Below are 26319 nucleotides of genomic sequence, written 5' to 3'. Positions count from 1 at the left end.
CATCTATTACTTGTGATTAGAAAGCTGCCGGGGTGGTGATCGGCACACATGACCATCACAGGGCCTGGGGATCCTACGTAATTGCAACAATAACTTACAAAGATGACTAAAAGGAAATTTGTTCCTAAATCCGCTTAAAGGGGAGGCCAGGGGGTTCTGCAGGCAGCCCTACGCCAGCAGGCATGCACCAGGAGGGAGCTGGAGCCTCCCTGCTGCTAGAGAGGGGCCTTGAGCAGTTTGCCTAAAACCAGGATCTTCCCCAAGGTTGTACTGCTAGGGCTTCACTGAAAAATCAAAAATGTTAAACACAGCAAGAGCTGAGGGTGGTGAGGCAACTTTATTAAGGAGCAATAAAAACAAAAACAAAAACCAAAGAGACATTAAAGAACATCTGTGTTTTTTTTAAATGCCCAGCTCCTTGGGACAGAGGCTGTAAGGAAGCAGGTAATATGCTTCCCTCTGGGAATAACTGGCAAAGAGAGGCCACCTTGGAAGCACATCCTCTGGGTTAACTCCTACCACTCCTAGAGAAATTTCTGTCCCCTGTCAAGTGCTGCTGGTTCCTCTGCAGGGGACTGGTGAGATATAGCAAAGAGGTTCTCCACCTTGGAAGTGCTGTGTGTGGCCTCAGAGAGAAGCTGTCTGGGGCGCTCAGTGCCAGGGCTGGTGGGGCTGCTGGTCCCTGTGCTGGGTTCCCAGCACCTCTGCTGCCCTGCCCGGGTGCTCCTGACGCAGCCCTGCAGGGGCCAGGCCCCAGCGTGGGCACAGTGCAGCGAGACATGCAGCTGCTGCAGGGCTCTTGCATTAATATTTTTAGGATTTAAAATACTGTTCTGTTTTCCCACTTCGGTAGCAAAAATCAGCTTGGCTTTTTTTTTGCTGCAACAAGTGAAATGGAAAAGACCTTCTGCTATTTGGTGGAGTCTGAGAAATCCTAAGAAGTCTCTGAGAAGCTGACAGTCAATGGCTGGAGGGAATGCAGAAAGGTCCCAGTCATCTGTGTCCTCTGGGCTGCTGCTGGAGCTACCTCCCTGTAACCCAGGGCTCTACTCCTGCACTGCAGCTCCCCAAGGCTAGGCTCAGGCACTCCCCAGTAATGCTCCAGGCCTCTGAAATCTCCAGTGGTTTAACCATGAACTTCTGAAATGTAATTACAATCCTGGAATGCCATTCATTTCCTTGGGGGATTTTTACTGTTACTGCTCATATCTGTGTGCTTTCTCCATGCCCCAAAATGCCTGAAGTGATTTAAAAAAAAAAAAAAAAAGAATAAAGCTTCCAAAATGAGTTATATAACTTATTGTAGTGAAGCTACTTGATTTCATCATAATTAGTTTCATCAAGGATACTGACAAACATGCTCTACAACCATTGATTTCTATTAATAAATGAAAAGGTGTTCTAAAATATACTTGTGTATTCACCCTTTTAGTGTCTTAGTTCTCTCAAATAGAATAGCTAAAATGTATTACACCATGTCCTGGGCTGGGTTAGAACAGAACTAATTCTGTTCAGTGATTTTCCTTCTCAGCTCAGTCTCTTCTCACTAATTGCACTTTCTGAAGTTAGCAGCATAGTTTTGCAGACACTGTCTGCTTCTAGCAGTGATAATGACATTTAGAGCTACTACCAAGGACTGGTGTGCAGACCAAGGTCACTGTTAGATCTTGTGTCCCACATGGAGGAGTGCAGAAAGTAAAAGGCCACACCTGGGGGGAGGAGTGGACAGGACACTAATTAACTAAACTAATTAACGAGGTATTCCATCCCATGTATATCATATTCAGTATACAGCTGACAGATCACGAGGGTCAAGCTCTCTTCTTCAGTGCCCAGCATGGAGGCCTACGACTGTTCTGCCTTCAATCCTGACCCATGTGTTCCTGAATCTAGTTCCAGAATCCAGGTCCTGTATCCAGTTCCCATCTGCTGCTGGGTCCAGCCTGGGATGTTTCCCCAGAGTCTGCTCCACAGCTTCAGTGGTGAAGGTGATGTAATTGCCATTGTGGTGTGGTGAGTGGTGGGAGCGGGAATAGGAGGAGTGGGTTTGATACTGGTTTTGTATAGGTTTGTATATATTCCATTTTATTATTATTATTTTCATTAAAGCTTTTTTAATTTTCTTTCCTAATTAATAAGTCCCTCTCCCTTATCCTCTTTCTCTTCCCCTTTGAGGGAGAAGGTTTAACAGAGAGTGTCTGTTACAGGTCTGGGGGTAGCCCTGGCCCAAAACCATGACATGTAATTTTCTTCCTTTGCCTCTAAAGAAAGCCACTTGCAAACACAAGGGTGAGTGCCCATACCTTTGAAGGCCCAACTTACAACGGGATAAAGCAAATTTTTCTTCCTCTGCTGCTGCTAGGCTTGGCCATGTGCTGGTACCCAGCCCAAGAGGCTCACTGCGTTTCTGCTGCTCTTACCACTGCAGCAGCTCCAGGGTATCCTCAGGCAGGGGGCTGTGCAACTACTTACCACTTTTGGGGGACCAGTTGCCACTTTTGATCTATTGTTTCTAGTCCAAAGAGAAATCTTTCCCTTGGTGCGTTGGCTCGGAGACTTCCTGTCTGCCAGAGAGAGCTGACACTCAAAACATATTGCACAAGAGCACTGGAAATTTCCAAATAACACTAACTTCTGGAATAACGTGACTAGCTAATGTTTGGTCCCAGCAAAAGAAGAAAAATGCAAACAGCTTTTGAATGAAACATAACTGAAGGATAAAATACAAAATGTTTTCATCTCATAAATGAGTTTGAATTGGTTTGCTATTTTAACTCAGAAGACGAAATGCCAAAAATAGCATCTGGGAGATTGCTATTGCCCTTTAAGAATTTTCTTTTAATGCGTTGAAGGGGATGGGCCACAGGCATGAGGAATGTCTTTCACTCCTTTCATCCCCAACCCACCAGGCAGCTAGATCCAGGCTGGCTGTCCTGCTAAGCAGCCCTCTTCTCACCCTGAGCAGGCAAGTCAGATGTCACATTATTTCAGTCACCAAAACTGAGTGCTCAGCTGTGCCCCTAAGCCAATTTCGTTTTTGAAGACCACACCAAATCGCCCCCCCAGCCACATATTAAGGGCAAGGCTCCCTATTTTTTAATGAGACTTGGACCAGTCCAAAGCATGCGGAGTGTAATTCACAGAAGTGCACACAGCCACCAGTGCTGGTACTTCTCAAAATACACTTACTTGAGGGAAGCTGAGGATTATTTTGCACTTTCTGCAGTGAGAGAAACTACTGAGGTAACTCATACTGCACAATCCTGATCTCTAAAGGAAGCTATATGCTGTGTCTTTCTGCGCAGCAACCTGGTGGTTGGTAGCATTGTATCTGCCACACAAACGCTTTATGGGATGCTGCTAACATTGCTTAGAGGAGCACATGCCCAAAGCCCATCAGGCCCTTCAGGATCAGCTGGTTTCTACTGCCTGTCACAATCTAGCTAAAATGCTTTCCAGGGCATGGACAGAAAAGTCAAGTCAATGGAGCTATCTCTGTTAGTAAATCATCCTTAACTGTCTGGTTGGCAGCTGACAGATAATAGTTATTACCAAAAAGAGTGACTGATAATCAATTTATGAAATATGGACTATCTTTCAGCCTCAGAGTATTTTTTGGACATAAACTTATTTGTTACAGAGTAATCTTCTAAGAAATTAGTGCTCAGGAAACATGGCAATTGAAGGTCATCTGTAGCCACTAGTCGCAAATTTCTGGAAATCACAAAAGAACTGCAGGGTAAGTTTTCATATTTTTGTTATAGTTTCCATTCTAAACCAGGGGCTAAAAGGTCTATGCAACTGCTCCTTGTCTTCTGTTGAGACTCAGACCTCCCCACAGGACAAGTAGGAAGTTTCCTAATCCATGAACAGGAAAAGGGAAACATTTCACTCTCTTGGTTTCAGCCTACAACACAGTAGAATTTAGGATGCTGCTGTCTAACCTCGCCAGCAATCGCTGTGAACGTTTCAGTTCAGGGTGTAACTGTTCCCTGGTGACTTGGACAGACACATCATGTCTCCATCCACAGACAACGTCCCCAAAGACCTATACAGCATATATGTGTGAAGGAGAACCAAAACAAAAAAAAATCTGGTGGTGGTGATGTGTATGATACTGGTCGCTAACTCCTTGTATACTGTTGTGCTTCAACAATCTTTCTTCTCTCCCACAGAGCCTGCAAGAATTTCATTCTCTAGCTAGTAAAGAGAGTGGAGGGAGATTTTCTTCTCATCAAGTGCATGTTACAGATCAGATTCTCCAAAGTGCCTTTGCTAATTGCAGAATCACAGAAGGGTTGAGGCTAGAAGGCACCTCTGGAGGTCATCTGTTCCAAACTTCTGCCCAAGAAGGGCCTCCTCCTAAGGTCAATTGTCCAGGATCACATCAGGATGGTTTTTTAGCATGTTCAAGGATAGAGACTCCACAGCCTCTCTGGGCAAACTGTGCCAGTGCTCAGTCCCCTTCACAGTAGAAAAAAGCATTTCCTGATCTTCAGAGGGAACCTCCTGTGTTTCAGTTTGTGCCCATTGACTCTGGTCCTGTCACTTGGCCACCACTGAAAAGAGCCTGGCTCTGTCCGCTTTGTACCCTCCCCTCAGATATTTGGTCCATGATGGTCGATGGTCCGTGCTGATAACATGGTGTTGGTTTATCTTCATATCTGGGTACAATAATGCTTTGAAGGACAGCTAAAATACTTATCAAATACCTTCCTGATGTGCTTTCCCATGTAAGCTACCACTTAGAACTTGGCACAGGAATATAATTCAGGGGGAAATGGCCTGTGTGACCATGAACAGGAACAGAGGTGGTAATCACTGTGAGCCTTGTAGTAAGGAAACAGAAGGATTTTTTTCTGAAAGCAGAGATGCCGTATTCTAGGTTTCTTCAAAAGAGTGAACATTTTGGGAAAATAAAATTAATGATGTGATAACCAAACAAATACATAAAATAGCACCTTTGGCTATGCTAAATGAGCATTCACAAAGTATTTGTACCAGTTCAGATACTGCATATGCACTTCTTTGAGCAAAGGGGGGAATATTCACATCGCTGCAGCCTTTGAGTGGCTCCAAATGCCTCTGCAACCATAACCTTAGTTAACACTGGGATAGTTTTGTTCAATTTTAAATCCTGTTCATTGTCATATTGATTGACTGCATCAACAGTCTACAGGACCAATCTTCCAGCTGCAATTTTTCCCAGAATAAAGCTGTATTCAAGTTTCCCAGTATTTGTCCCATATATTCACAGGTAAAGAACTTTCATAACAAATAAACATTAAGGTTTTCCTGCATACATTTGCAAAATTGCTTGGGAATGTCAAACTTAACCTCTGTGTGGCCTGACACTGAGGTATTGCTTCAACCCAAGAACTTATTAAGACTTACAGGAAAATTTTCCAACTTAACATAGTACACATCAGTAGCATTTTAATACATATTTACAGATTTATTTGAACTTTTCTGAACTGCAATTCTACAACTGAGCAACATATCCATAAGTGTTTCATAAACTTTCAAACACTTACATATTTATACATATAGTTTTTGCATATATATAAAAAAATATCTTTGAGACTCAAGGACTGAGAATAGTCAAAAGGACATTATTGCTACATTTCCGTATTTACAAAAACGATGCATAAACCCATTCAAAACACCAAGCCATTGCAAAATAAGTTTCCAAAATCCACAAATTATAAAAATATAAATTTCAAGAACAAAAAAAAACCAAATCTCTTTCAGCTAAGTGTCTGTAAAGTACCGAGGCATCTATAATCATTATAACTAGTTTGTCTACAGTTGCTCTGAAAGCCAACACATTACGGAAGAGCTTTTATAGCATTAAACTGAAAATGCTCAACAACAAGTATGCACAAGAGTGCCTCCAAACAACTGGATAACTTTGGAAAGGTGCAACAGCCTAAGTTCAGTGCAAATGGCTAATTTTTGACTTAACTCTGAAAGACAGATTCCTGTAACAATAAACCAAATGCACAGTCATAGAAGGAACATGGTATTCAACATAACCCAAAATATACTACCAGCATGTGTATTTACAGTTACTTTGCTTTTGGGCAGTTAGTTACACATTTAAATTGCATGTAAACTCAATCAAAATCCTGGCAAAGTACAACTTACAGAGTGCTTAAGTGCATTGTAAATAAATAGGTACTTAACTAGTACTCTGCCTCTGACAAATGCTTCTCTTAATTCCTTTACTAATTTCTAGGGCGCAGAAACAAAGGAAGAGAAGAACTAGAAGTGTGTCCAATGGAAAAAAAAAAAGGGGTTAGAAGATACTTAAGCACAACCCTTGGCTCAACAGATACTGACCCCAAAGCCTCACGTCTGTCAAACAAGACTGAAGGGATTCTTTCTTTTATTCAATTTATAAATTCAGCGCTTCCCTGTTAGGCTCTTCTTCATTATGATCTCTGGATTGCTATAAAGAGATGAAACAGCTCAGGGTGGAGGAACATAGCCCTTCCCAGCTAGCACTATCCAAGCCTGCCTGCGGGAAAGATTCACCTGGGTAGGAGAAGATAAAGAAAGGGCCCCCAGGAAGGAATTTTTTGCCTCTGCTCTCACTTAGATAAGATGATTCGTTAAACAGCCTCTCCTCCAGACACACAGTTTACTGGAAGCAGCCCTCCTCTTGTATTTTGACCAACTTGGCAGGGCTCACCTATCTCGGGTGAACACTTCTGGGACACAACTAAAAGCAAAACAAGCATCGGAGTTCCAAGGCCAGGGTGTGCAGGAGTGGTTGAGGCCCCAAGGTGGAGTGAGACCCAGTGATGGGCAACTTTGTCACTGGCAGAGAAGGGGCTGTGCCCATGGAAACCTTATGACTGGCCTGCAAGGCTGACAGCACTGCTGGGAAATAAAGATGATGATCTACACTCTCTTCAACCCTCTCTGATTCAAACCCCAGAGTTCCCAGGAGAGTTTGCTGCTATGCAGACCAAATTTGGAAGGGTCTCGGTCCCTTCACCTCTCCTGTCCAGGTACATACAGCACCCTCGCCAGCCTCCAACCTATGGTACCTGCCTGGGAAAGCTCCTCAGGCTAGGCTGGATGTGGAAAGGGGTTTACAAAGCCATTAGCTTCATATTCGTTTATTTCTTAAATGCATCAAAACAAGATTAACTTGAAAACAACTGTACGCCTTCTAGGCACAAATCCACAGAAGGATCACTGCAGATGTGCTGTGATCTGCAGTCATCTTGTTCCACACCCTGGCTCTTCTAGATTTCTTCTGGTTTATTTTTTTTTGTTTTGTTTTTTGTTTGTTTGTTTTTTTTTCCTTCAGATCTGGCGCTCTGCTGCAATACACACAATATAGCAAAATATATACAGCTGCAATTAACATTGCAATGATGCCTGTAACCGTGCTCAGCAGATTATGTTTAAGAGTGTGTGGTAAAGGACAGTATTACAATGTTTCAGCTACACAGTGGTAGTAGTGAGTAAAAGTCAGAGAAATTATTGAAGTCGTCCCTCTCTAACCCCCTGCACAAGACAAACAGTGAATACATCTGGGCTCCTCTTCTTCCAGATGCTACTCAAACATCTTCACGTACCAGGAGAGGCTGAGTAGATGAAGCACTGCTACCCACCGAGTTAATCCTCACTGAGTGATCAGGGGCATTTCCTTGATGGGAAGGTGGAGTGGAGAAGTTTGCGTAAACCTGCAGAAACCAAAGACTGCTGTCAGTACTCTGCAGACTACTCCCTTCACACATACTTGGAGAGCTCTCCTTTCCTGGCCTTGTCCCACTGCACACCACACACCACCATGGAAGGGTTCCAGCTCAGGTGTTTCTTTGCAAATCTAAAGAGTTTCAAATGGTCTTCGGCTTAACTGCTCTTTTAAAGAATTAAGAACCTCTGTGTCATTCATTAACAACACCGCAGCTCCCAACTGCATGCCAAATTTCATCTGAGTTGGAAAAAAACGCAGCTCAGGTTATTACTACTCCCCAGAAACCTCACTAACACTTCTTTGCATTCTTGCCTTTGTTTTAGTTATGCCTGCACCTGCCAAAAATATGCTACAGGATGCAATTGAACACCAGCAGCTTTCAGTTTCCTCTTTTCTCAAATTGTCAGGAAGCTGTGCGCTCTGCACCCAAACAAGGCATCCAGAAGGTAAAAGAAGCTTTATTTTTAAACCTGGTTTTAAACTTACTTTTTTGAACCCCAGTAAACACAGTGTTACCATGAGAGAAAATCCAGGTTTCTGATATGCCTCAAATTTTTCTTTGGACTGTTTTGTGCAGTTACTCTGGACTCAGCTTTTACTAAGGAACAGTTGAGAGAGCGGTGAATACTTTGTCACAGCATACCTCCAGGGTTATATAAATAGAGCCAGGGGAAGCAAGTGAGATGAGGCAGAAGAGCACCAAATGCTCAATTCCTTCATCCACAAAGCTTTTCTAAAGAAGCCTAAGTATACTTCACTTCTGAGTTTTTTCCCATCGGAACAGAATTTTTCATAGCTTAAGATAAGATGAATTTATGCAATGCCACTGCATTTTGTAACACCAGAATTGTTGTGCCAGCTCTATTTTGAGCGAGAAACATGAATCGTGCAAACAGCCTTCTCCAGCTGTTACCTGTTTTAGGCATGGGCTTAGAGAGTTACTGTCTAATGGCACCACAAAGCAGAAGCAAGTAGCTCAGGCACCATTCCTGTCACACAAACTTACAGTGCAAAGCTACATAACTAATAAAGGAAAACTCATGGAGGGCCCAGGCTCTTTGCTCCTCACAGCTCTCCTCTGACACCTCGCTTGAAACTGCTTTGACTCCGAAAAACCGATGATCCAGAACTTACCCTGGGGGCATTATCTGAAAGCTGCTGCTCTATCAGCTGCACAATTTGTTTAAATGTGGGTCTCTGTAAAGGATCAGCATCCCAGCAACTTTTCATTATGTCATACCTGCAAGGATACTGAAGTTAAGTACTGCTCATGAGGAAATCCTTAAAGCTCTTACCTCACCTCCATTATTGTCAGAAAGAAAAGTGTAACCCAGTCCCACAGTTTACCTTCTTTAAATGGCTTTTAAGAATAGAAATAGTGCTGCTAACACCTGTGCTTGTGACAACAAAGGACTCAATACTAATGGGAGTCTCTGGACACAGTTTTCTTTGACAGCTTGCTAAGTGCCAACCCATTTACAAAACAGTGAACAAGGGATGTCTCATAAAGAAGATGAGTAGCCAGTCAGGAAGTACAGCACAAATGCAGATGCTGTACAGTCTGGTGATACATCTCACTGACTGCTCTATCGGAATTAAAAATCCTTTAATTATGTTCTGTGATCTGTCAATAATTTATTGACATGGAGCAAATGCCATGACAGAGACCAGATGGCACAAGGCGTGACTGTATTTCATTATTTGTAACAACACAGGCATATATTCTGTTAGTTAAAGTATGTGGATTATCTAAAACATGGAAAGAACTAAAAAAAAACACAACAAAACCAAAACCAAAACCCGACAATGGGGTAGTGCAATAACCCTTAATGCATGAGTGGAAGCTTCCCTTCCTGTGCCACACTGCTGATGTTTGGTGATTAGGGGTGCTGGGTGCTCACTTACATTTCAGGCGGTGCGCACTCAGGGCTGAACATCCTGTATCCCTCCTTGATCATTTTGTAGAACTTGGAGTCCACAGGCATCCCTGGATACGGGCTGCTTCCTGTTGAGAGAGCATGTGAGCAACGTGATTTCTGCAGCTGCAGTAAAAGCAAGATGTAACAGAAATCCCTTGAAGTAGAGATCTCGAAGGTGCTTACCTAAAGAAAAGAGCTCCCAAAGCAATATCCCGTAAGACCAGACATCACTCTCAAAGGTGTAGACACAATTAAAAATACTTTCAGGTGCCATCCACTTCACAGGAAGACGAGCCTTTCCAAGGAAAAGGGAGTAAAATAAGACCATGGACATAGGGCATACAAAATTCACAAGATAAAATTAACCTTTTCTACTTCCTGTGCACTTTAAATACTCAGTAAATCAAGAAATAGGTGTACCCAACCAATAATGGAAATCTCAGCATTTTAGAGTCTCTAAAATGCTGCATCTTTCCATCTTCCTGATCCATCTTCCTGTGGGTCTACCAAACTCATGCAGTTGCTTGCACTCTGATTTTCTATATACTATGTAATGCCTTCTGTCATGTTTATCAGGAATGGCAGGAAGTCAGAGCTAAGTAAATTACATGACCATGGCATGGTTCTGCATGTAAACATGCAAGTCTAATTCTATGGACTGGCTACCACAGGCACACAGATGAGATTCACATAGTCAGGATGCCTCAAGGCTTTAATCAACAGCTAAGACATCTGCTTTAGCTCCTCAAGTTTATTAGGGAAAAAAAAAAAAAATAAGGCTTCTGTCCTAAGCATTTGTCCTGCTGTGGGAGAAACCAGACCTCCTCCTTTTAAGTGGTCTTGCAATGATGTGTCCAAAGATGTATTTCAACCACACTACAGAGAAGAGCCTTGATGTAGTGTAAGAAAAGGAGTCCCAGTGGAAAAGGAGGTAAAAATGGAAAAAAAATGAGGTGGAGGAAAGGCAGCATTTGCCACGGGCTGGCTCATCAGAGAGGCAACCAGAGTTGTTTATTTCCTGAACAACACAGACAGCAAACACTCTTCCTGGCCAAGCCCCCAGCTGCTGTCAGCAGCACTGCCTCCCAGCAGTGTCCATGGCTAGCAATGCCTCATCTGCTTTAAGGTCAGGCCAGACCAGTTAGATGCCTCCTGCAGCCACTGCTTCCTCTCTCCTTGGGCAGCTGCAGCCTATCCTCCTCTGACCCTTTCAGGCTATATAAAATCCTATTCATGGGCAACTCAGGAAATTTAAGGGTAGCCCAGACAAGTAAAACAATTACTTACTGCCCACTTCCCTCTTAAGATCTGGTCTGCACTTCCCACTCCCAGGAGCCTTGGTTGATCAAGCAGCTCTGGATCTAACACTGAGCCTGAATGCAGCTTTCTTACACTAAATGCCACTTAATATTTTGCCAGAATACTCATTCCTGAACTATTTCAGCTCCTGTTGTTCCTTAACCTCAACTTCTAGGCAGCCAGTGATTGGTACCAACACTGTTTTTGAAGACAACCAATAAATCCATCTCTCCCATAGCCTAAAATAGGAATGCTGTAGGTACCTGGGGCATCAGGGACTGCTGGCTGAGAGCAGAGCAGCAGAGATACCTCAAATGCCATGTTCTGACTGCGGTTAGCTGAGTGTGGCACACCACTTCAGTAAGAAATGTTCGGGTGTGAGATTTTCTCGCTTTTCCAGCTTGCCCAAAAACAGGATGGGCAAGCTTTGGTTTGTGAGCTGTCAAGCCCCTAACTAATGGCCAGCCCCTGGCCATGGAGCACTCTGCTGGGCTGGGGAGGAGAGCTGCCATGTTGAACACGGATCTCCTCTCCTTTGAAAAACGGTGCCAGTGAAAGTGTGTGTACTCTGAAGGCAGTGGCTGGCTACAGGCGACTGACACAGCCTTAAAACACTAATCCGGGCAGTGCAAAATATCTACACTTCACAGAACACTTCTCCCGCTTAACCACAGACAAGCTCTATTTTCTTTGGTAGGAGGGGTCCTTTTACTGCACTAGCACTTTAAAGGGGACTTCAAGTGCTGCCAAGTGCATCACTTCCAAGTGTCTTTGTACCCCTCCAGTGGTCTAGCAGGTACCACTGGTCTTCCACACAGGAATTTTAAACTTCTTAAAACAGTGTCTTCTCCCAACTCTGTTACAGAGTTTGAACTGAAGCTGCAAGTTAAAGCTGTATTTGTTAAACATATGAGGTTAAAACCTCTATATTGGACCAGAGAAAGCCAAGGCTTTTTTTGCCTCCCACTATGACCTTATCAATAAATTTACACTTCAGAATACAATTTCTATTGTCTGAGTGATGCTTTATAGCAAAGAACAGGATGCGACCCCCAGATTATTTAGATGTTTTAAAAAGAACTATTTCATAAATAGACAATTATAGCAATACCCAGAGAAAAAGTTACAAAATAATTAGATTTTCGATGGGGCTACCTGAATATTCCAATGGCAAAACTTGCAACCACACACAGAACTGTATTTTTTAGTACATTCTGATATAAAAGAAAGATTGGGCATTATATTGGTGCATCAAAAATCTCTCCTCCACTACAACATACATTCAGACAACAGTATGTTTTTTCCAGTGTAACAATATGCATACAACAAGGGTTTTTATCAGCATATTTACATCCGGAATTGTCCCTCCTGACATTCCTGACCAGCATGGATGTATATCAGAATTGGGAAATCTAGATTTCTGCCTTAGAAAGGCTTTTCTTTCCAAGCCAAGGCAACAGGAGCTCCCCTGCTTAAAATGGGTGGATAAAACATCATAAATACTTACGTTTCCTTTGACCACATAATTTGAGTCATTCCTTATGTCTCTTGCCAGGCCAAAGTCACAGATTTTTGTTACTCGACCATGAGTAAGAAGAATATTTCTTGCGGCCAGATCCCTATGAATGCACTAAGTAATAGACAAATGAACAAAGCTATTTTACAATATTCTTAACAGGCTGTTGCTTGGTTACATGTTTACTTAGCTATACAACTTACTGCATTATGCATTTTATGCCAAGATGAAAATCATAATGAAGCTTTGAGTTAATAAGCTTACTCAGATGATTAAACATAGTGGCATAGTATCTTTACTATCATGACATTGATTCACATGGTTAAGGTTGTCTCTGCATTTATTTTAGAAAAGACCAGTTCCAGTCACTGAATTTTCTAGTGTTTCACATTGGCAGTTAAAAGTTTAACATCGTTTTTATCTGACTTTTTATCAAAAAATCACTGCCTTCTTTTCTAACACAGGAGCCATAAGGGGAAAATGTGGTTTGTTTCTAAAATAATTCCAACCTTTTATTAATTAGCTATTGTTGTTGAACAGAAAGTGTTGAAAAGCTGAAAAGAGGGAAAATCATGGTAACAACTTCAAAGCACACATGTAAGGAAACTGAATCCCACTTCAAAAATACTCCCCTGGAAGTCTTGAATTATCAAGTACCAAGAAGAGTTTTATAAACAGGTCTAAGTATTTGAAAATTCTGGAAATTTTCATATGCCAGTATCTTTCAATAAAAAGTTATGTGTTTGGTGGCCTAGCTAGCTTATACTACAGTTTCCACTTGAGAAGAGTTTGTGGTGTTTGTAACTCCAGCTCCAAAAGGATGCCTGATTTTCGCAGTGGTCACATTTTCTTGGAGTCCAGGTGCATTTGTTAGAGAAGGGAGGTAGTCCTCTAACAAAAAGGAGAGCATTAAGCTTCCTACTGATGGTATATAGTAAGCAGGCCACAGCTTTCCAAAAAATGGATGAAGACAGTTCAATATTTATTTTCATTTTTTTTCCTTGAAATACAAAACTTTGTGAGTTCCCTACAAAAAATCACTTAAAATATCATGAATTATGCAAATCAAACTCAAAAAATGATAACTGCAGATTGCATAAGGAACTTAATCTCTGTCCCTTTTGCATGCTTACATTAGGTACTATTTTTAATGACAATTCCTGTCTCAGAGGACTCTCCTTCACCTCCCAATCCAACATTTTCTTCACTCTGAATACGAAAATGACTGCCCTGAAGCAGTAAAGTGAAGGAATGGCCGAGCATCCAGCATGTCACTGCCTTGTTCCTTCAAAAGCAGCGCACTTTGCACTGAATAAAGACTTTGTCCACTGGAGGAAGCTCTGTCTTGTGATTAAGGCATGGTGTGCTTAATAAAGGAATTATCCCCCCAGGACAGGCTCCTGTCCCAGCTCCTGCACAGAGGCACTTTTATGCCTTGAAAACACAAACTGCAGAAGAGCAGCTGGGTACTCTGCACTGCTGGTCCTCACGGACTCTTCTTCCCCAAGGGCGTGAGGCAATCTGAAGCATCTTATCCATCAAGAGGAGCAAGCACAGCAATGTGTTAGTGCAGTGCAATTTAATTCTGTCATAAAGCTGTTAATTCTGCATTGCCAAGGCGATACTGCACGTTACTTCCTAACCTCGTGGTGAGGTGGTGCTACATTCATTATTGCCTTTGCTACTCAATGCCATGGTGTCTGTTTGTATCAATGGAAAGACTATGAAGAAAACAGTCACCAGGAACACCACACAGTGAATCCTGTGGCTGTTCTATAGGAAAATAATAAGAAATAAAGAGTGCGCGTAACACCGGATGCCCTGAATAGTGTGAAGGATGCAGCAGCCTGGGGAAAATCATTAAAATCGGTAATATAATGTGTTTGCTTGTCATGCTTCTTTTGAAGCTGTTGAAAGATGAAAAATAAACTAAAGGGTTGGGAAGGAGGAACGGTGGGGAAAAAAAACCTAGGCAAAAGCAGGCTTTAATTTGGATTTTGTTGGAACAGAATTAGAGCTACATTTTCCACTACTAACACAGGATCCCAGGATTACCTTATTTTCCTTAAATTGTGTAAGTTTGGTTTTGTGCTTTATCCAAGGTGCACCTATACTATCCCGCGTCTATATTAGTTACAATATTTACATGCTAAGTGGCATTTTTCCAATAAAATCTAAGAACAGCCATAGGAAGATCATAATCATGCTGCGCTGAAGATATTTTTTCTTTATAAATCTCTTTCTGTTATGCAATACCTCTCCTATAAAACCCAGAGGAATGTCTACTATGCTTAAGGTAGCCAGTGAAGAGTCTTTGTGGGTCTAGGCTGATTTTACCTTTCCAAAAAATTAAAACCCAAGACATATCCTGTGAATTACGCCATATTGCCAAAAAAAGCACACAATGTGATAGCTCCCTCGCTTAAGGCAGTATTCTGCATAAGAGAAGTAGCAAGTGGAGTGTTGTTTAAAACTCATGTAAATAGGTAGCTTTGCAGCTGTCTTCATACTGTTCTTCAGTTTGTAAACTCTCCAGCAGTGCCACACAGTATAAATCTTAAACTCTCAATATTTAATTATTTTTGAAGGCTTCCACATGTTGGGTTTCTGGTTCTTTCCTGAATCCCACTTAATTTCCATACACCAGAGAAGACTGAAGAAAGAACTTCTCAGGGTTCCTATGAGTTTCACTGCCTCCAAATCTATCAGGAGTTCTCATGAAACTACCCGTGTGTTCCAAGAAACAAAGGAAGGGCTGAAGATCAAACCCACAAGAGCCGAACCCACCCAAGCCAGGGACAGTTCAGCTGTACCTGCCATCTCCCAACACATGACATTATTCACCAGTGGAGCCTTGGGATGCAGCAAACATACTTCACACTACAACTCCTCTCCTCTGTCTCTTCTCTTAACAGAGAAGTAATAGTAATCTATTACTAGTTTCTGCTCATGAGCAAGGCCACTGATTCTACTAGCCTGACCTGTGGATATGCAACAGCACCACTTCATGTTGACTACTATGCACCCTATATTCTGTTTTATGGGATATAAAACACCACTTTTGGTCAACGAGCACAGTACAGAACTTCAATGTTAGCCAAAGCTCCAGGTAGGAGAAGCAGCATATCAGTCTGCAGTGCTTGTTGAAAAGAACACAGAGACATTCAGCGTTTAAACATGTGGATCACATTAAAACAGTGAAAGTGATGCTAAAGGAAATCAGAAATCGACTGATTCTGTCCAGCTCTGAAAAATTCTTAACTTACATTTTTGGAGGCAAGGAAACTCATGCCCTTTGCCACTTGGTAAGAAAAGCTTAGTAGATCTTCAACATCTAGAGCAAGTTCATCATCTTCTGACATAGAAAGGGCAACATCCTGATCGGTGTAAGATCCTATGCAATATAAACAACATCAACTTTTGAGTGAAGCAAGTGTAATCACTTAGATACAGATTTGTCTTAAAGTTAAACAGAATAGGGATGTGAAAAATTACCAGACTAGAGTCACATAAATAGCTTAATGCCAAAAACCAAAAAATAATCCTAATACTTCATTTAAGTGTGGAGAAATACAAGACACTGTAATTTAGCATATTGCCCTTTCCTGAGCATCCTAATATCCATCAATGATTTTTAATTGTCCCTATCCATAAGAAAAAAGTATGATAAAACTGAAAAAATCTATGAAACTCCTCTCTCTGCACTCCCACCAACAAACAGAATTCCTTGTCACTGTACTCACCAGACTTCACTGGTCGTTTTTTATCAGCCTTTGGTGGGACTGCATATGATACTCCTGGTTTCATGTCCATGTACTCATTGGCAACATCACTGTAGAAGCAGCACATGAAAGCACAGTTTAGTGAAAAAGGTTTCAAAAGGCATTCAAACAAAAAGCCAAGGTTATATAACGCTGTACAAATGATCAGTAGATTTGAAACTCATGGGTGTGTAAAAAAGATGAGGAAAGGCCTGTGCAGAAAGAGAAGTTTGTCAGTACAGTTAACGATACATCTCAAATTTTGGAGTTTCGCTCAGGTAAGCAAACAAAACCTTCATACATATGGACTTCACTCTCTATAAATTAACATCTAGATGTTTCACAGGATTTGCTACTGCTTCCATCTTCTGCTTAGGCCAATTGCTACCAGAATATTTCAGCAAATCAAGTGGTAATTGAAATGCAGAAGACACGTGGTAAAAAAAATGTTAAAAGTCAGAGCTTCCCAAGTTCCATGGGGGATTCGTATGTATTTTGAAGGATCAGCCAAGGCTTGGGACAGCCATCTGCTACATTTTTAAATTTTCATTTTCTTACTGCTATATATAATTCAAATGTACAGATTTTCATACTATGTGGTCCACAAATATATAGTTACGCACCTTTAGAAATGATGGGTGTACTTTGGCATTTCTCACTTCATTGCCATCAGAACTCATATACATAGCCCTTCCTTAGCCTGAAGTGTCTGTTTAGATTTTGAAGAATAAATACAGCCACAGAGCTAACGTGCAAAGGAGTAATGAGATCACCAATAGCTCTAGTCACCACCAGAAACACATCTGATAGATTTAGCAGCTGCAACTTCACAGTAAATACTAACACGATAATTTGTAAATATTCCACAGTTAACACCTCAATTTACAAAATGTGCTCAGAGATCCCTTCCCTGAAAAGAAGGCAGAACTCCAATAGCAAATCACAGCTTTGTGTTCATGACCTCCATGGTCCCAACCACTCTGAGGCATCACCAGCTATCCATATATCACCACAGCACAAACAGCATCATCAGTACTACATCTTGCTGGGATGAAGGACTTTCCTGCCTCCCGAGGTTCTGTCTGGTTCTTTTGTGTCTGCCAACACAAACTGATGGGGCCACTGTGGCAATAAACAGATTAAGAATAAAACTGGGTAGGAACTGGAACAGAGCTCCTAGGTTTTGGAATGTTGTGTCTCCCTCACTTTATAAAGGGAAGGAGCAAGTGGGAGATCTGCTTGGAAACATACCTGGAAAGAGCTCTAGGCTGGTATCTAAACCAGAGCAGTTAAAAATATACAGATGAAGTAACTGAAAAGAACCAAAGAGCAATCTCAGAATTGTGACCTGTGTCATGTCACCACAAAATCTATCAAGCTATTGGAGACAGCTTGTCTCTGATACTGTAAGTTGCTAGTTTGACTTTTTAAAGACTAATTTCTGAAGGCAGGAACTTAGGAGAGCTCAGTCTAATAACGCCCCAACACTGGTGGAATTGTCATTCAAGCTGCTAAATGAGCACTGCCAATGTTTAACAGGAATGGTATACACAAATAGGTATGAAGGTTGGAGCCAGCTGCATGAATTAACTACAGGAATTTTGATAAAGAAGAGATCGTATACAATCAATCACACTCTGATAGAATAAACCATCCACTGTAGAAATTGTCTCCTTAAATTCTTTTCTTGCAAAGCAAAGAAACTTCAAAGCGTGCTATATGAAAAGTTTCTCCATGTCTTATCCCTAATAAATTTTGATACCTCTTCCTTCCCAGTCTTCTAAAAACACAGACACATTTCAGCAGGTCATACTTACACTGCAGGCTCTGCTTGATGCAAAAGGTTCTCATAAACTGCTGTTTCTGCATGTTCTTCATGCTTTGGACAAATAAATGAATCTCGTTTTCTTCTCAGAAAATTTAAAAGATCACCATAGCAGCAATATTCTGTAATGACCAGAGTGGGACCTGTAGAGGTATATGAGGTTGAGGAAGCAGGTGAGTATTGTTTTTAAGCAGAAAACCTTACATAAAGATAGCATTCAGCCAAGCACACAGGCTGAGCTATTACAAATCACACTGCCCAGCACTGTCTAGACTTGAAAAGTTATAGAAAAGTAACCCAGGATCTTCCCTTTCACAGATCAGCAACTATGGTCCAGCTAAAGCTGTGTCACTCCCAATTAATTTTTTCCCCCTCAACAGCATTGCATTGTACAAAAATTAAACAAATACGTCCTTCTCTCTTTCTTCACGTGATAATGTTTCTGGCCAGACACATCTGTTTGATTTTGCTCACTTCCTGAAGGAAGTTATTTGTTCCAAACGTTAGAGTAATTCAGGCTTCAAACATTAATCCTTTTGATTCACTTCTGTTTACAGTAGAGCTTCACACTCCTTTAGTAATGTTTTGGAAATGATGTAGAGTGTTATATTCTGCAGTATAATAGGAAAAATCATTCAAACAGAACAGCCTGCTGCGACAGAAAACTACATCGCACGAGGTCTTAGAATATTAAAATGAAATCAGAAAGGAGAATCAAGTCATCTCCAGCACGGATGTTTATAGATCAAATATATGTTTTCTGAGTGAATGACTCCAGCTATGTCCCTTGAATATGTAATTGCACTGCGTGTTATTTCATCTGTAAGGTTATTCTGCACCATCGTTTCCTAACCTCACTAGTTTATTTCCATTTTTCTGCAGTTAAAAATTACAGCTTTCATAATAGGAAAAGCAGTGTTTGTAGTGGGATTTGCTTAGAGGTGCCACACTTTTTCTGCTGAGACAGAAACGCACTCAGGCCAGTGAGTTTACTTTGTCAACTGCTGAAACAAAAGTGTTTAACTGTGTTTTAAAATCATTAAACGTCAAAGTGAGAAATGCTTTGCCCCCATGTAAAACTACAAATTTTTCCATCCTTGTTTTCTTTGCAAAATAAAGCAAAAACTTAAAGAGCAAATACTTTGTAAGAAGTCTTTCATATTAAAATGCAGATAAATTAAAAATACAGGACTGTATTACTCTGTATTGAGACTTCAGCTGTTTTGCAGCTTCTACTACATATGAAAACAAACTTATTAAGTTAATCTCAAAAGTGAAACGCTTGGATTGTGCAATAGTTTATTTGGAAACTTTTTTTTCTTAACTTTCTGCTGCTTAGAATTTGTAACTTCACTGGTGTCTAAACAGATACATTTACAGTTTAAATAGAAGGCTGGAGGACTATACAAGACAAGCCTGTTGACTTCACCTCGGATACCAACAAGGAGCCAGTTCATGTACCACTTCTCATTTCTGAGAAGCTATGGTTGAGGACAAAACTTATGCCATACATTTTGTCATCTCTCAAGAATAAAGGACACAATGGTTCAAATGTAAGAGAATAACAGCAACTTTCCCGTTTAGCTGCAGATAGCTGCAGATACAGTGGTGTCACTACTACTTTCAGAAAGAACCTAAAACCTAGATTCAGTAATTCACAGGTGATAGATATGATGACCTGCAATCTGCCTAAGCAAGAAGATTTTTTGAAAGACTATTTAAGATTTCTACACTTAGCAGCACTGGATTCTTCTTCACAAGGTTCCTCCTTCTGGCAATAAAAAAGGAACAGAAATTATCAATAATCTGTTGCTAACCCTACCTCCAATAGTGCAAGCTCCAAGCAGATTCACAATATTAATGTGGTTTCCAAGGTAACTCAGCACTTTAAGCTCTGACATCAAGGCTTCTCTTTCTGTTAAATGGGCACTTGCTGCAAGGCAAAGCACAATGCTCAGTACCTAACGCACCGACCAGAGGGATGTGAGAAAAAATTGTACAATATATTACAGCAACTTACTTTTCAACATCTTTACTGCTACTGTCATAGCAGCATCAGATTTAAATAGACCATAAGCAGTGGCTTCCACAACTTTTCCAAAAGCTCCAGCTCCAAGGGTTTTACCTAGTAAAACAAATCAAAATACTCTGTAACTACTTGGAGTAGTTCTTCCTGAAGAGTTCAACATTTTGTTTTATGGTATAAAGGAAGCTATTGTAGATATGGCTGCTTGCTTTTTGTCCCAAGGTAAGCATGAGTAATTATCGCTGGTTGCATTATCGCACAATGTCTTTTTGACAAAACCCTGCTGTTTGACCAAAGTCTCATACGAGACCTGAAGATTTCACCTTGCAGATGAAGTTAAATAAATCTAAACTAACCAAAACTCAACCGGTTTCTAGGAAATTCCCATTTGTGATCATAAGGAAGTTGCGTTGGGTCTATGTAAACATAGTTGTTTCCATTTATTTCTTCTACAACTTTCCACTGAACTTCATATTTGGGTTTCTGGAAAAGAAAGAGAACGGCTGTCACTATGGAAGCCTCCACAGGCAGATCACACACTTTCCTAACTCAGTCAGAGAGGTTTACCTGCAAATATATGTACACCAGGACCATGACTATGATGCACATCAGCCCTGCAGCAACTCCAAACGCGATTAGTAAAGGGGTGAAAAGGGTATGCGTGCGGATTTGTTCTGCAAAGAAAGAGAAAATTCCACTTAAATACGCAACATGAAAAACTATATTTAAAAGATGCCAGTGAAAACTTTTCCGTGTTTTTTCCTTGTGAAACGCAGCTTGGGAGTTTGACTTTCCCAGTGTTCCACGAACACCAGAATGGCTTTCCTGAATGTGCTGTGGGGGACAGAACTGGCACAGAAACCATTCAGCTTGTTGCCTTAGGAGTCTCAGCATCACCAATTCAGAAGATGTGACACCAATGTCAATTAATGCAAATGGTTTTCATATTCTCAGTAAAGGTAGGTTAAAGAAAGAAGCTTTTTTTCTGAAGACCTAATTTCTTCTCTTCTCCTCTCCCCCTCCCCCCGTATGATCTATATAGCACAGTCTTTACAAGGAGAGGTTGTGCTAAGCAGTGAAGGTATACCATTCCAGTAAAAATCCATCTGCCTCAATCTGGCCTATTTGTTTATGTTCTATCTGGGTGTAACAGATCAAAAAGAAGCAGCAGAACATTTCATTTTGCAAAGAAAAGCACAGATTTACAAACACATTATGTTATCTATGTTCTAGCGCTTTTTTCCCCCCCACAAGCCTACAAATAGTACTACAAAACTCAAAAGTGCTTTTGCAGTATGTTGTGTTTACTCCTTTTACAACAACAGGGCCCTTAGGCTCCAGGCAAGCTCAGGACCACATTTTTCCTGAGACATTGTAAAAACATTTTTAAAAATGCAGTCTTCCCTTGAAAAAAAAAAAAAAAACACGTGCTGGCCTAAATAGTCAAATCAGACAACAACAGAAAAAGAAAAGGGAAAAGTTTGCCCCTGCCATGCAGAGACAGAAGAAAACCAGCTACCTACTGTGCCGCAGATCTGGAGATGTAAAAAGACAACACCACAATAATAATTGAAAAACTGAAGCAATTCTTTGACAGGCAGAACATGGCAGTGTAATACATTCTCATATGCTCAGCCACAGTACTGCAAACTTCCTCATGAAAAAGGTAACCACTTAAAATCCTCTCACAGAAAGAGCTGAGCAGCACCCATGCTTTATGATCTCATTCATCCCAGAGATTACCTTTAATAGCAAAGTTGAAGAATGCAGAGCTCCTGTCCCCATTGCTGGAGGCCTCGCAGCACACGGTGCCCGTGCTCCTGAACGCGCTGGCGTTAATGGTGCTTTCGACCAGGATTCGTTCGAACGACGGCACGGAGGAGTTGGTGTAACTGATTTTGACGTCCATGGGGGATAGTGTCGGTGAATCAAAACACCTGGGAGAAACAATACTGACAGCTGACTGTCATGGACTGCTACCTGGAATGCTACCTGCTTGTTGAGGCAGACAGTCACTGTCAGACCAACAGATAACTAAACAACACCGCTCTACAAAGGGGTTCAGCTGAAGACCTTATCCTCTAAACTTAGCCTGCTCACCATGTCTCATTGTCTTCTAGGTAATGGGTGAAATGGATACGTACATCAAGCCTGACCTTGTCAGACATCATGAGATCTTTGCATTTGCTTTTGGCTAGAGATACCTACAGGTCTGTAAGTCCACTACTGGTTTTGTACCCTTCAACCTACATCTCAAACTTCAGATTTGAACAGTAGTGGTCTATTATCTGCTCTCAAAAACATCATTTTATGACAGCACAAAACCAACAAAAAAATCCATGATGTACACACAACACCATCAAGCTCATATGCAGCCAGAAATAGCCAGTTTTGTTCTCTCAAGATGCTACCTCTTCTTCGTATGTCACACATTTACTACGTGAGCACACAGTTTAAGATTAAAAAAAGGAAACAACAATTATTTTAGGCATGAAATAAGTTATGCAGGTGGGAGACTGAGGTATGAGATCTACAGCCACAGCAGAAGTCAACCAAAACCTTAAAACATGCTTCACAAATGCTCACTTCACAGTGAAACTCTACTATCTTTTTAGAACATGGTAACTAGACATCAGGTTTTATTCATAGTAAATCTGGACTTGTTTACTTGACATATGCTTCATGTGAATAGAAATCTAATTACTTTCTGTCTTGAAAAATTATATCATTACATAAGAAAACAAAAGATTATAGCCATATTCACGAGTAATGCTGTGATTGTCATTCTACAAAATTGCATACAGAACGTGTGTCATTTGGGGCCAAACTGATACAAACCTTAGCTAGCTTGCAGCAAAAAGAAGGTTTGGGTTTTTCCTTCTGCAGCAGAAAATATTAGTTAATTCCCTTTCAAGGGTGGAATGCAAAGGGGAATAATGAAATGTACCCCTGCCTTCCCTCAAACCACTGCAAATAACGCAATGCCAAAAATTATGAAAACAGTGATGCAACATTTGAACATAACTGTTACTGAGTCATTCTACGTTCTTAATTTTTAATTCTATATTTGGCGTGTTGCATTTAGAATAACATTTACAGACTCTGATTTACTTAACTCACCTCTGCTCAGTTCCTGGGCAAAAATACCAGTATATGGTTGGGGCTGGGAATCCAGCTGCTACACACTGGAGAATACCATTGCTAAGTATATCCAGAGTGAGAATCTCCGGTTTTGCTGCAATAAACAAATGAGATTCACACATTAGGGGAACATAGAATTGGCATTGCCATTTTCTCTTCACCCCAACAACTTCTGTACATCATCACCTGTGGAATTACTCAGGTGAACCGAGCTTCGGATGTTCAAGGGTCTCCAGGTCTGTATGGGTGTCCTGCAATTACTGACCCTCTGTGAAAATATCAGTTCCTACAATGAACGCTTGGTCCGGATTTCAGAAGAATACCATATCTTCACTGAGTATTTGGTTTGATGAAAGATCCTAAACCAGCAAAGCCCAGAGCTTAAGCAACCCCAAGAACACCAGTGCAGTTCCCATTCCTGTACAGCACGTCTTTACATCCCTGTAAAAAGGACAGTTTCTTCACAGTTATAAGCGTACTAAATCTGTCAAACCACATCTCTCTTACATCTGCCCTGTGTCTTAAATATTACCACCACCACCAGAAAAGGAACTACAGTGTAAGGCAACCAGTGCAGACCTCCCCATTCCCACAGAGGATTTATGTCCTCTAAGATACCACTACTGAAATGCCCAACTGCCTGACTCTCTGAAACATGCCGAGGAGAAGAAGCTAATATTTGGGTGAACGTAGTAGCATTCCAAAGCAAGGAGTACTTCGTGATAGCTCTGGTAGTTTAGAAAACAATCCAACCAACCAATTCCATGTCCTGCACCAGAGCTAGTCCTGCAGCTGGTTCAGGAGCAGTTGTCTCAAGTATGGCAGGAAACAAGAGTGATCAGACAGACTTTACAGTCACCAGTCCAAAGTCATAGGATTCAGCCAAGGGCACTATCAAAACAGCAAGATGTTCTTCTTAGTGAAACTTGAATTAGAGGTCTTCTTTCTTATAACCACCTTAGCTTCTTTGCAAAATCACACAAAAAGAAGTTAATGGAAAAACCAAACTATATTGCAATGATGCTGCTCACCTGACGACAGGTACGAGTTAGGAGTCCATTAGCAGTTACTACAACGTTACAGAAATGTAAGATGTACATCTAATATTCTAGAAGGCAGTGAAGCTGTATAGACTACAGTGGGAAGATGCAGATTTATTTCAGATAAAGTCCACATACAAAGACTGCACAGTGTTAGTTTTTAATGAATATTCTACTTGCTCATTAAATTAGAGGCGGTAAAGCACACGTATATTCTCAATCACATAGCATCTCCTCATGACTCATGTTACAGGAACAAAATGTTCTTTCATTTTTAAATCCCCATGTTGTGTTTCCTGCAAACCACCAAGAATCAAACATTGTTGCAAAATGTTGAGATGGATTTTCAGCATTACTCATTTGGTGAGGAACTTTTTGGGAGCGCACAGTATCTCACCCAGCCTCAGTGCTCATAGAATACACACCATTCACATTTCTGAAACTCTTGTCAAAATGGTTTGATTGTGAAATTGTAATTAGCTAATCTACTACCTATGTGCAGTTTGCTTAGGTATATGCTATGTTTTAGGCAATGTTAGAATGCAAAGTAATTCAAGAACTGAGAGAAATGAAAAGTCAGACATAAGAGGAATAGGAACTTCAAGCCCTGGAAAAAATATTGTACCAGAGTTGGGCCGCAACTGCCATCTTCTGACTTTGAGTGAGGGAAACAAAAATACCCATGTTAGTCATGCTTTTTCTGCTGTAAAAACCTAGTGCAATAAAAGTCTATTACAGGCATGAGTCCACGTGGACTCATCCTGTAGCAGCAGAAGGAGATGAAGGGCTGTGCAGTGTTAACACCTGCAGCAGCCTGGGCAGAATGGTCCAGCTCTGGTGCCATGGCTATCTGAGGTGCAGCAGCCTCCTGAGAACAGCTGACCCAAGAGCAGCTTTAGCCCTGATGGGCCTGGTGAGGATTTTGGATGTGGTGATTAGCATGCTCAGCCTTTCCTCACCAGCACAGAGGGCTCCCCAGCCTCCCTGGCTCAGAGAACTAAGGGATGTGTTTCACTTGCAGCAGCAGAGTCTCCCATCACCAGTACCCAAGGGGATAGAGGCAGCTGCTACTGCTATCCCCCTTGGCTGTGCCATTTGCCAGCTTGGGTCACCCATGTGCCTCACCACCTGCACCCCTTCCTGGCAGCCAGAGCATCTTTCTCACCCACCAGCATAGGTGCTCCAGGGGATGCTGGAGCAAAGATGGACTGGGTTTCACAAACAGATGACAAGCTGTCACCCAGCATCTTCTTTTCAAGAGATTTCATTGTGCTTGATTTTATGACTTTCACTGCCCAATTACCCCTGGTATTAGACAGGCTCTTAATGACTAGACTTTGCTTGCTGTTTTGGCTTTAACCCGTTAAATATTTCACATTTGATTACATTGCTTGGCCTATATGCAATGTATATGCTACTATAATCAGTCATGAGATGTCTTAAACTTCTAATTTCATTGAGTTTATTATCTGCTTTTCAGTTTTTATTAATTTTGACTCTGAATGTACCAAAGATTATTTCTAAGAGGTCAATGCTCTGTACCATAGTGTGCATGTAATTGTTTTCTACTACCAATTCCCTTTTCTTCATCGTTAACAAAGTAAATGTCTAAAAAGTAACACTTAATAGGCGTTGTCTGTCATTGCAGTCAAAGATAGAGGGCTTTCCTCCTGGAGTTACATTTTCTGGATTGGAACAAATCTTTTTATAACACCATGGTGACTCCTCGATTGTTCACTGCATTAGACTCAATGACAAAAAACTGCTGAGCCTGTTTCACGTGATCTCTAATACCATGACCAGTTTTCTCTTTGCAGCATGAGCCCCAAGCACATAGAAAGTATTTTGTTGACTATAAGCACAGACACTATTTTGCATTAGACTCAAATACCAGTTGGAAGATTCCTCTACTAATTGCTAGACACACTGTACCTTGCCACTCCGGAGATTTCTACAATTTCTTCATTGTAACTCAGTTTAATGTGCAGCTTGTAAAGTTGTAATTTTCTGTGTGGCTCCTAACTTCAGAGCTCCTTCCTTACTTACTTTATGTCACATTTACTAAGAACTACTAAATT

General features: G+C 41.1%; 1 protein-coding gene across 1 annotated transcript in view; it reads right to left on the bottom strand.

Annotated features, from left to right (window-relative positions):
• Positions 1-7391: 7391 nt before the first annotated feature.
• The window catches only part of KIT (v-kit Hardy-Zuckerman 4 feline sarcoma viral oncogene homolog), a gene marked incomplete at its 5' end in the record, with an annotated part of 35179 nt that continues 16251 nt past the window's right edge, over positions 7392-26319 (bottom strand). The window contains 14 exons of the mRNA XM_008935214.1: positions 7392-7700; positions 8849-8954; positions 9620-9719; positions 9817-9928; positions 12440-12562; positions 15715-15842; positions 16192-16280; positions 18027-18177; positions 19857-19967; positions 20055-20159; positions 20417-20543; positions 20628-20734; positions 21804-21997; positions 23181-23295. Of these exons, the coding sequence (XP_008933462.1) occupies positions 7575-7700; positions 8849-8954; positions 9620-9719; positions 9817-9928; positions 12440-12562; positions 15715-15842; positions 16192-16280; positions 18027-18177; positions 19857-19967; positions 20055-20159; positions 20417-20543; positions 20628-20734; positions 21804-21997; positions 23181-23295 (1694 nt within the window). The remainder of the gene's footprint in view (positions 7701-8848; positions 8955-9619; positions 9720-9816; positions 9929-12439; positions 12563-15714; positions 15843-16191; positions 16281-18026; positions 18178-19856; positions 19968-20054; positions 20160-20416; positions 20544-20627; positions 20735-21803; positions 21998-23180; positions 23296-26319) is intronic.

This window comes from Merops nubicus, unplaced genomic scaffold, assembly GCF_000691845.1.
Source record: "Merops nubicus isolate BGI_N331 unplaced genomic scaffold, ASM69184v1 scaffold3072, whole genome shotgun sequence".
Taxonomy (NCBI): domain Eukaryota; kingdom Metazoa; phylum Chordata; class Aves; order Coraciiformes; family Meropidae; genus Merops; species Merops nubicus.
The sequence above is the reverse complement of the archived record's forward strand: the minus strand, read 5'-3'. Positions and strand labels throughout refer to the sequence as shown.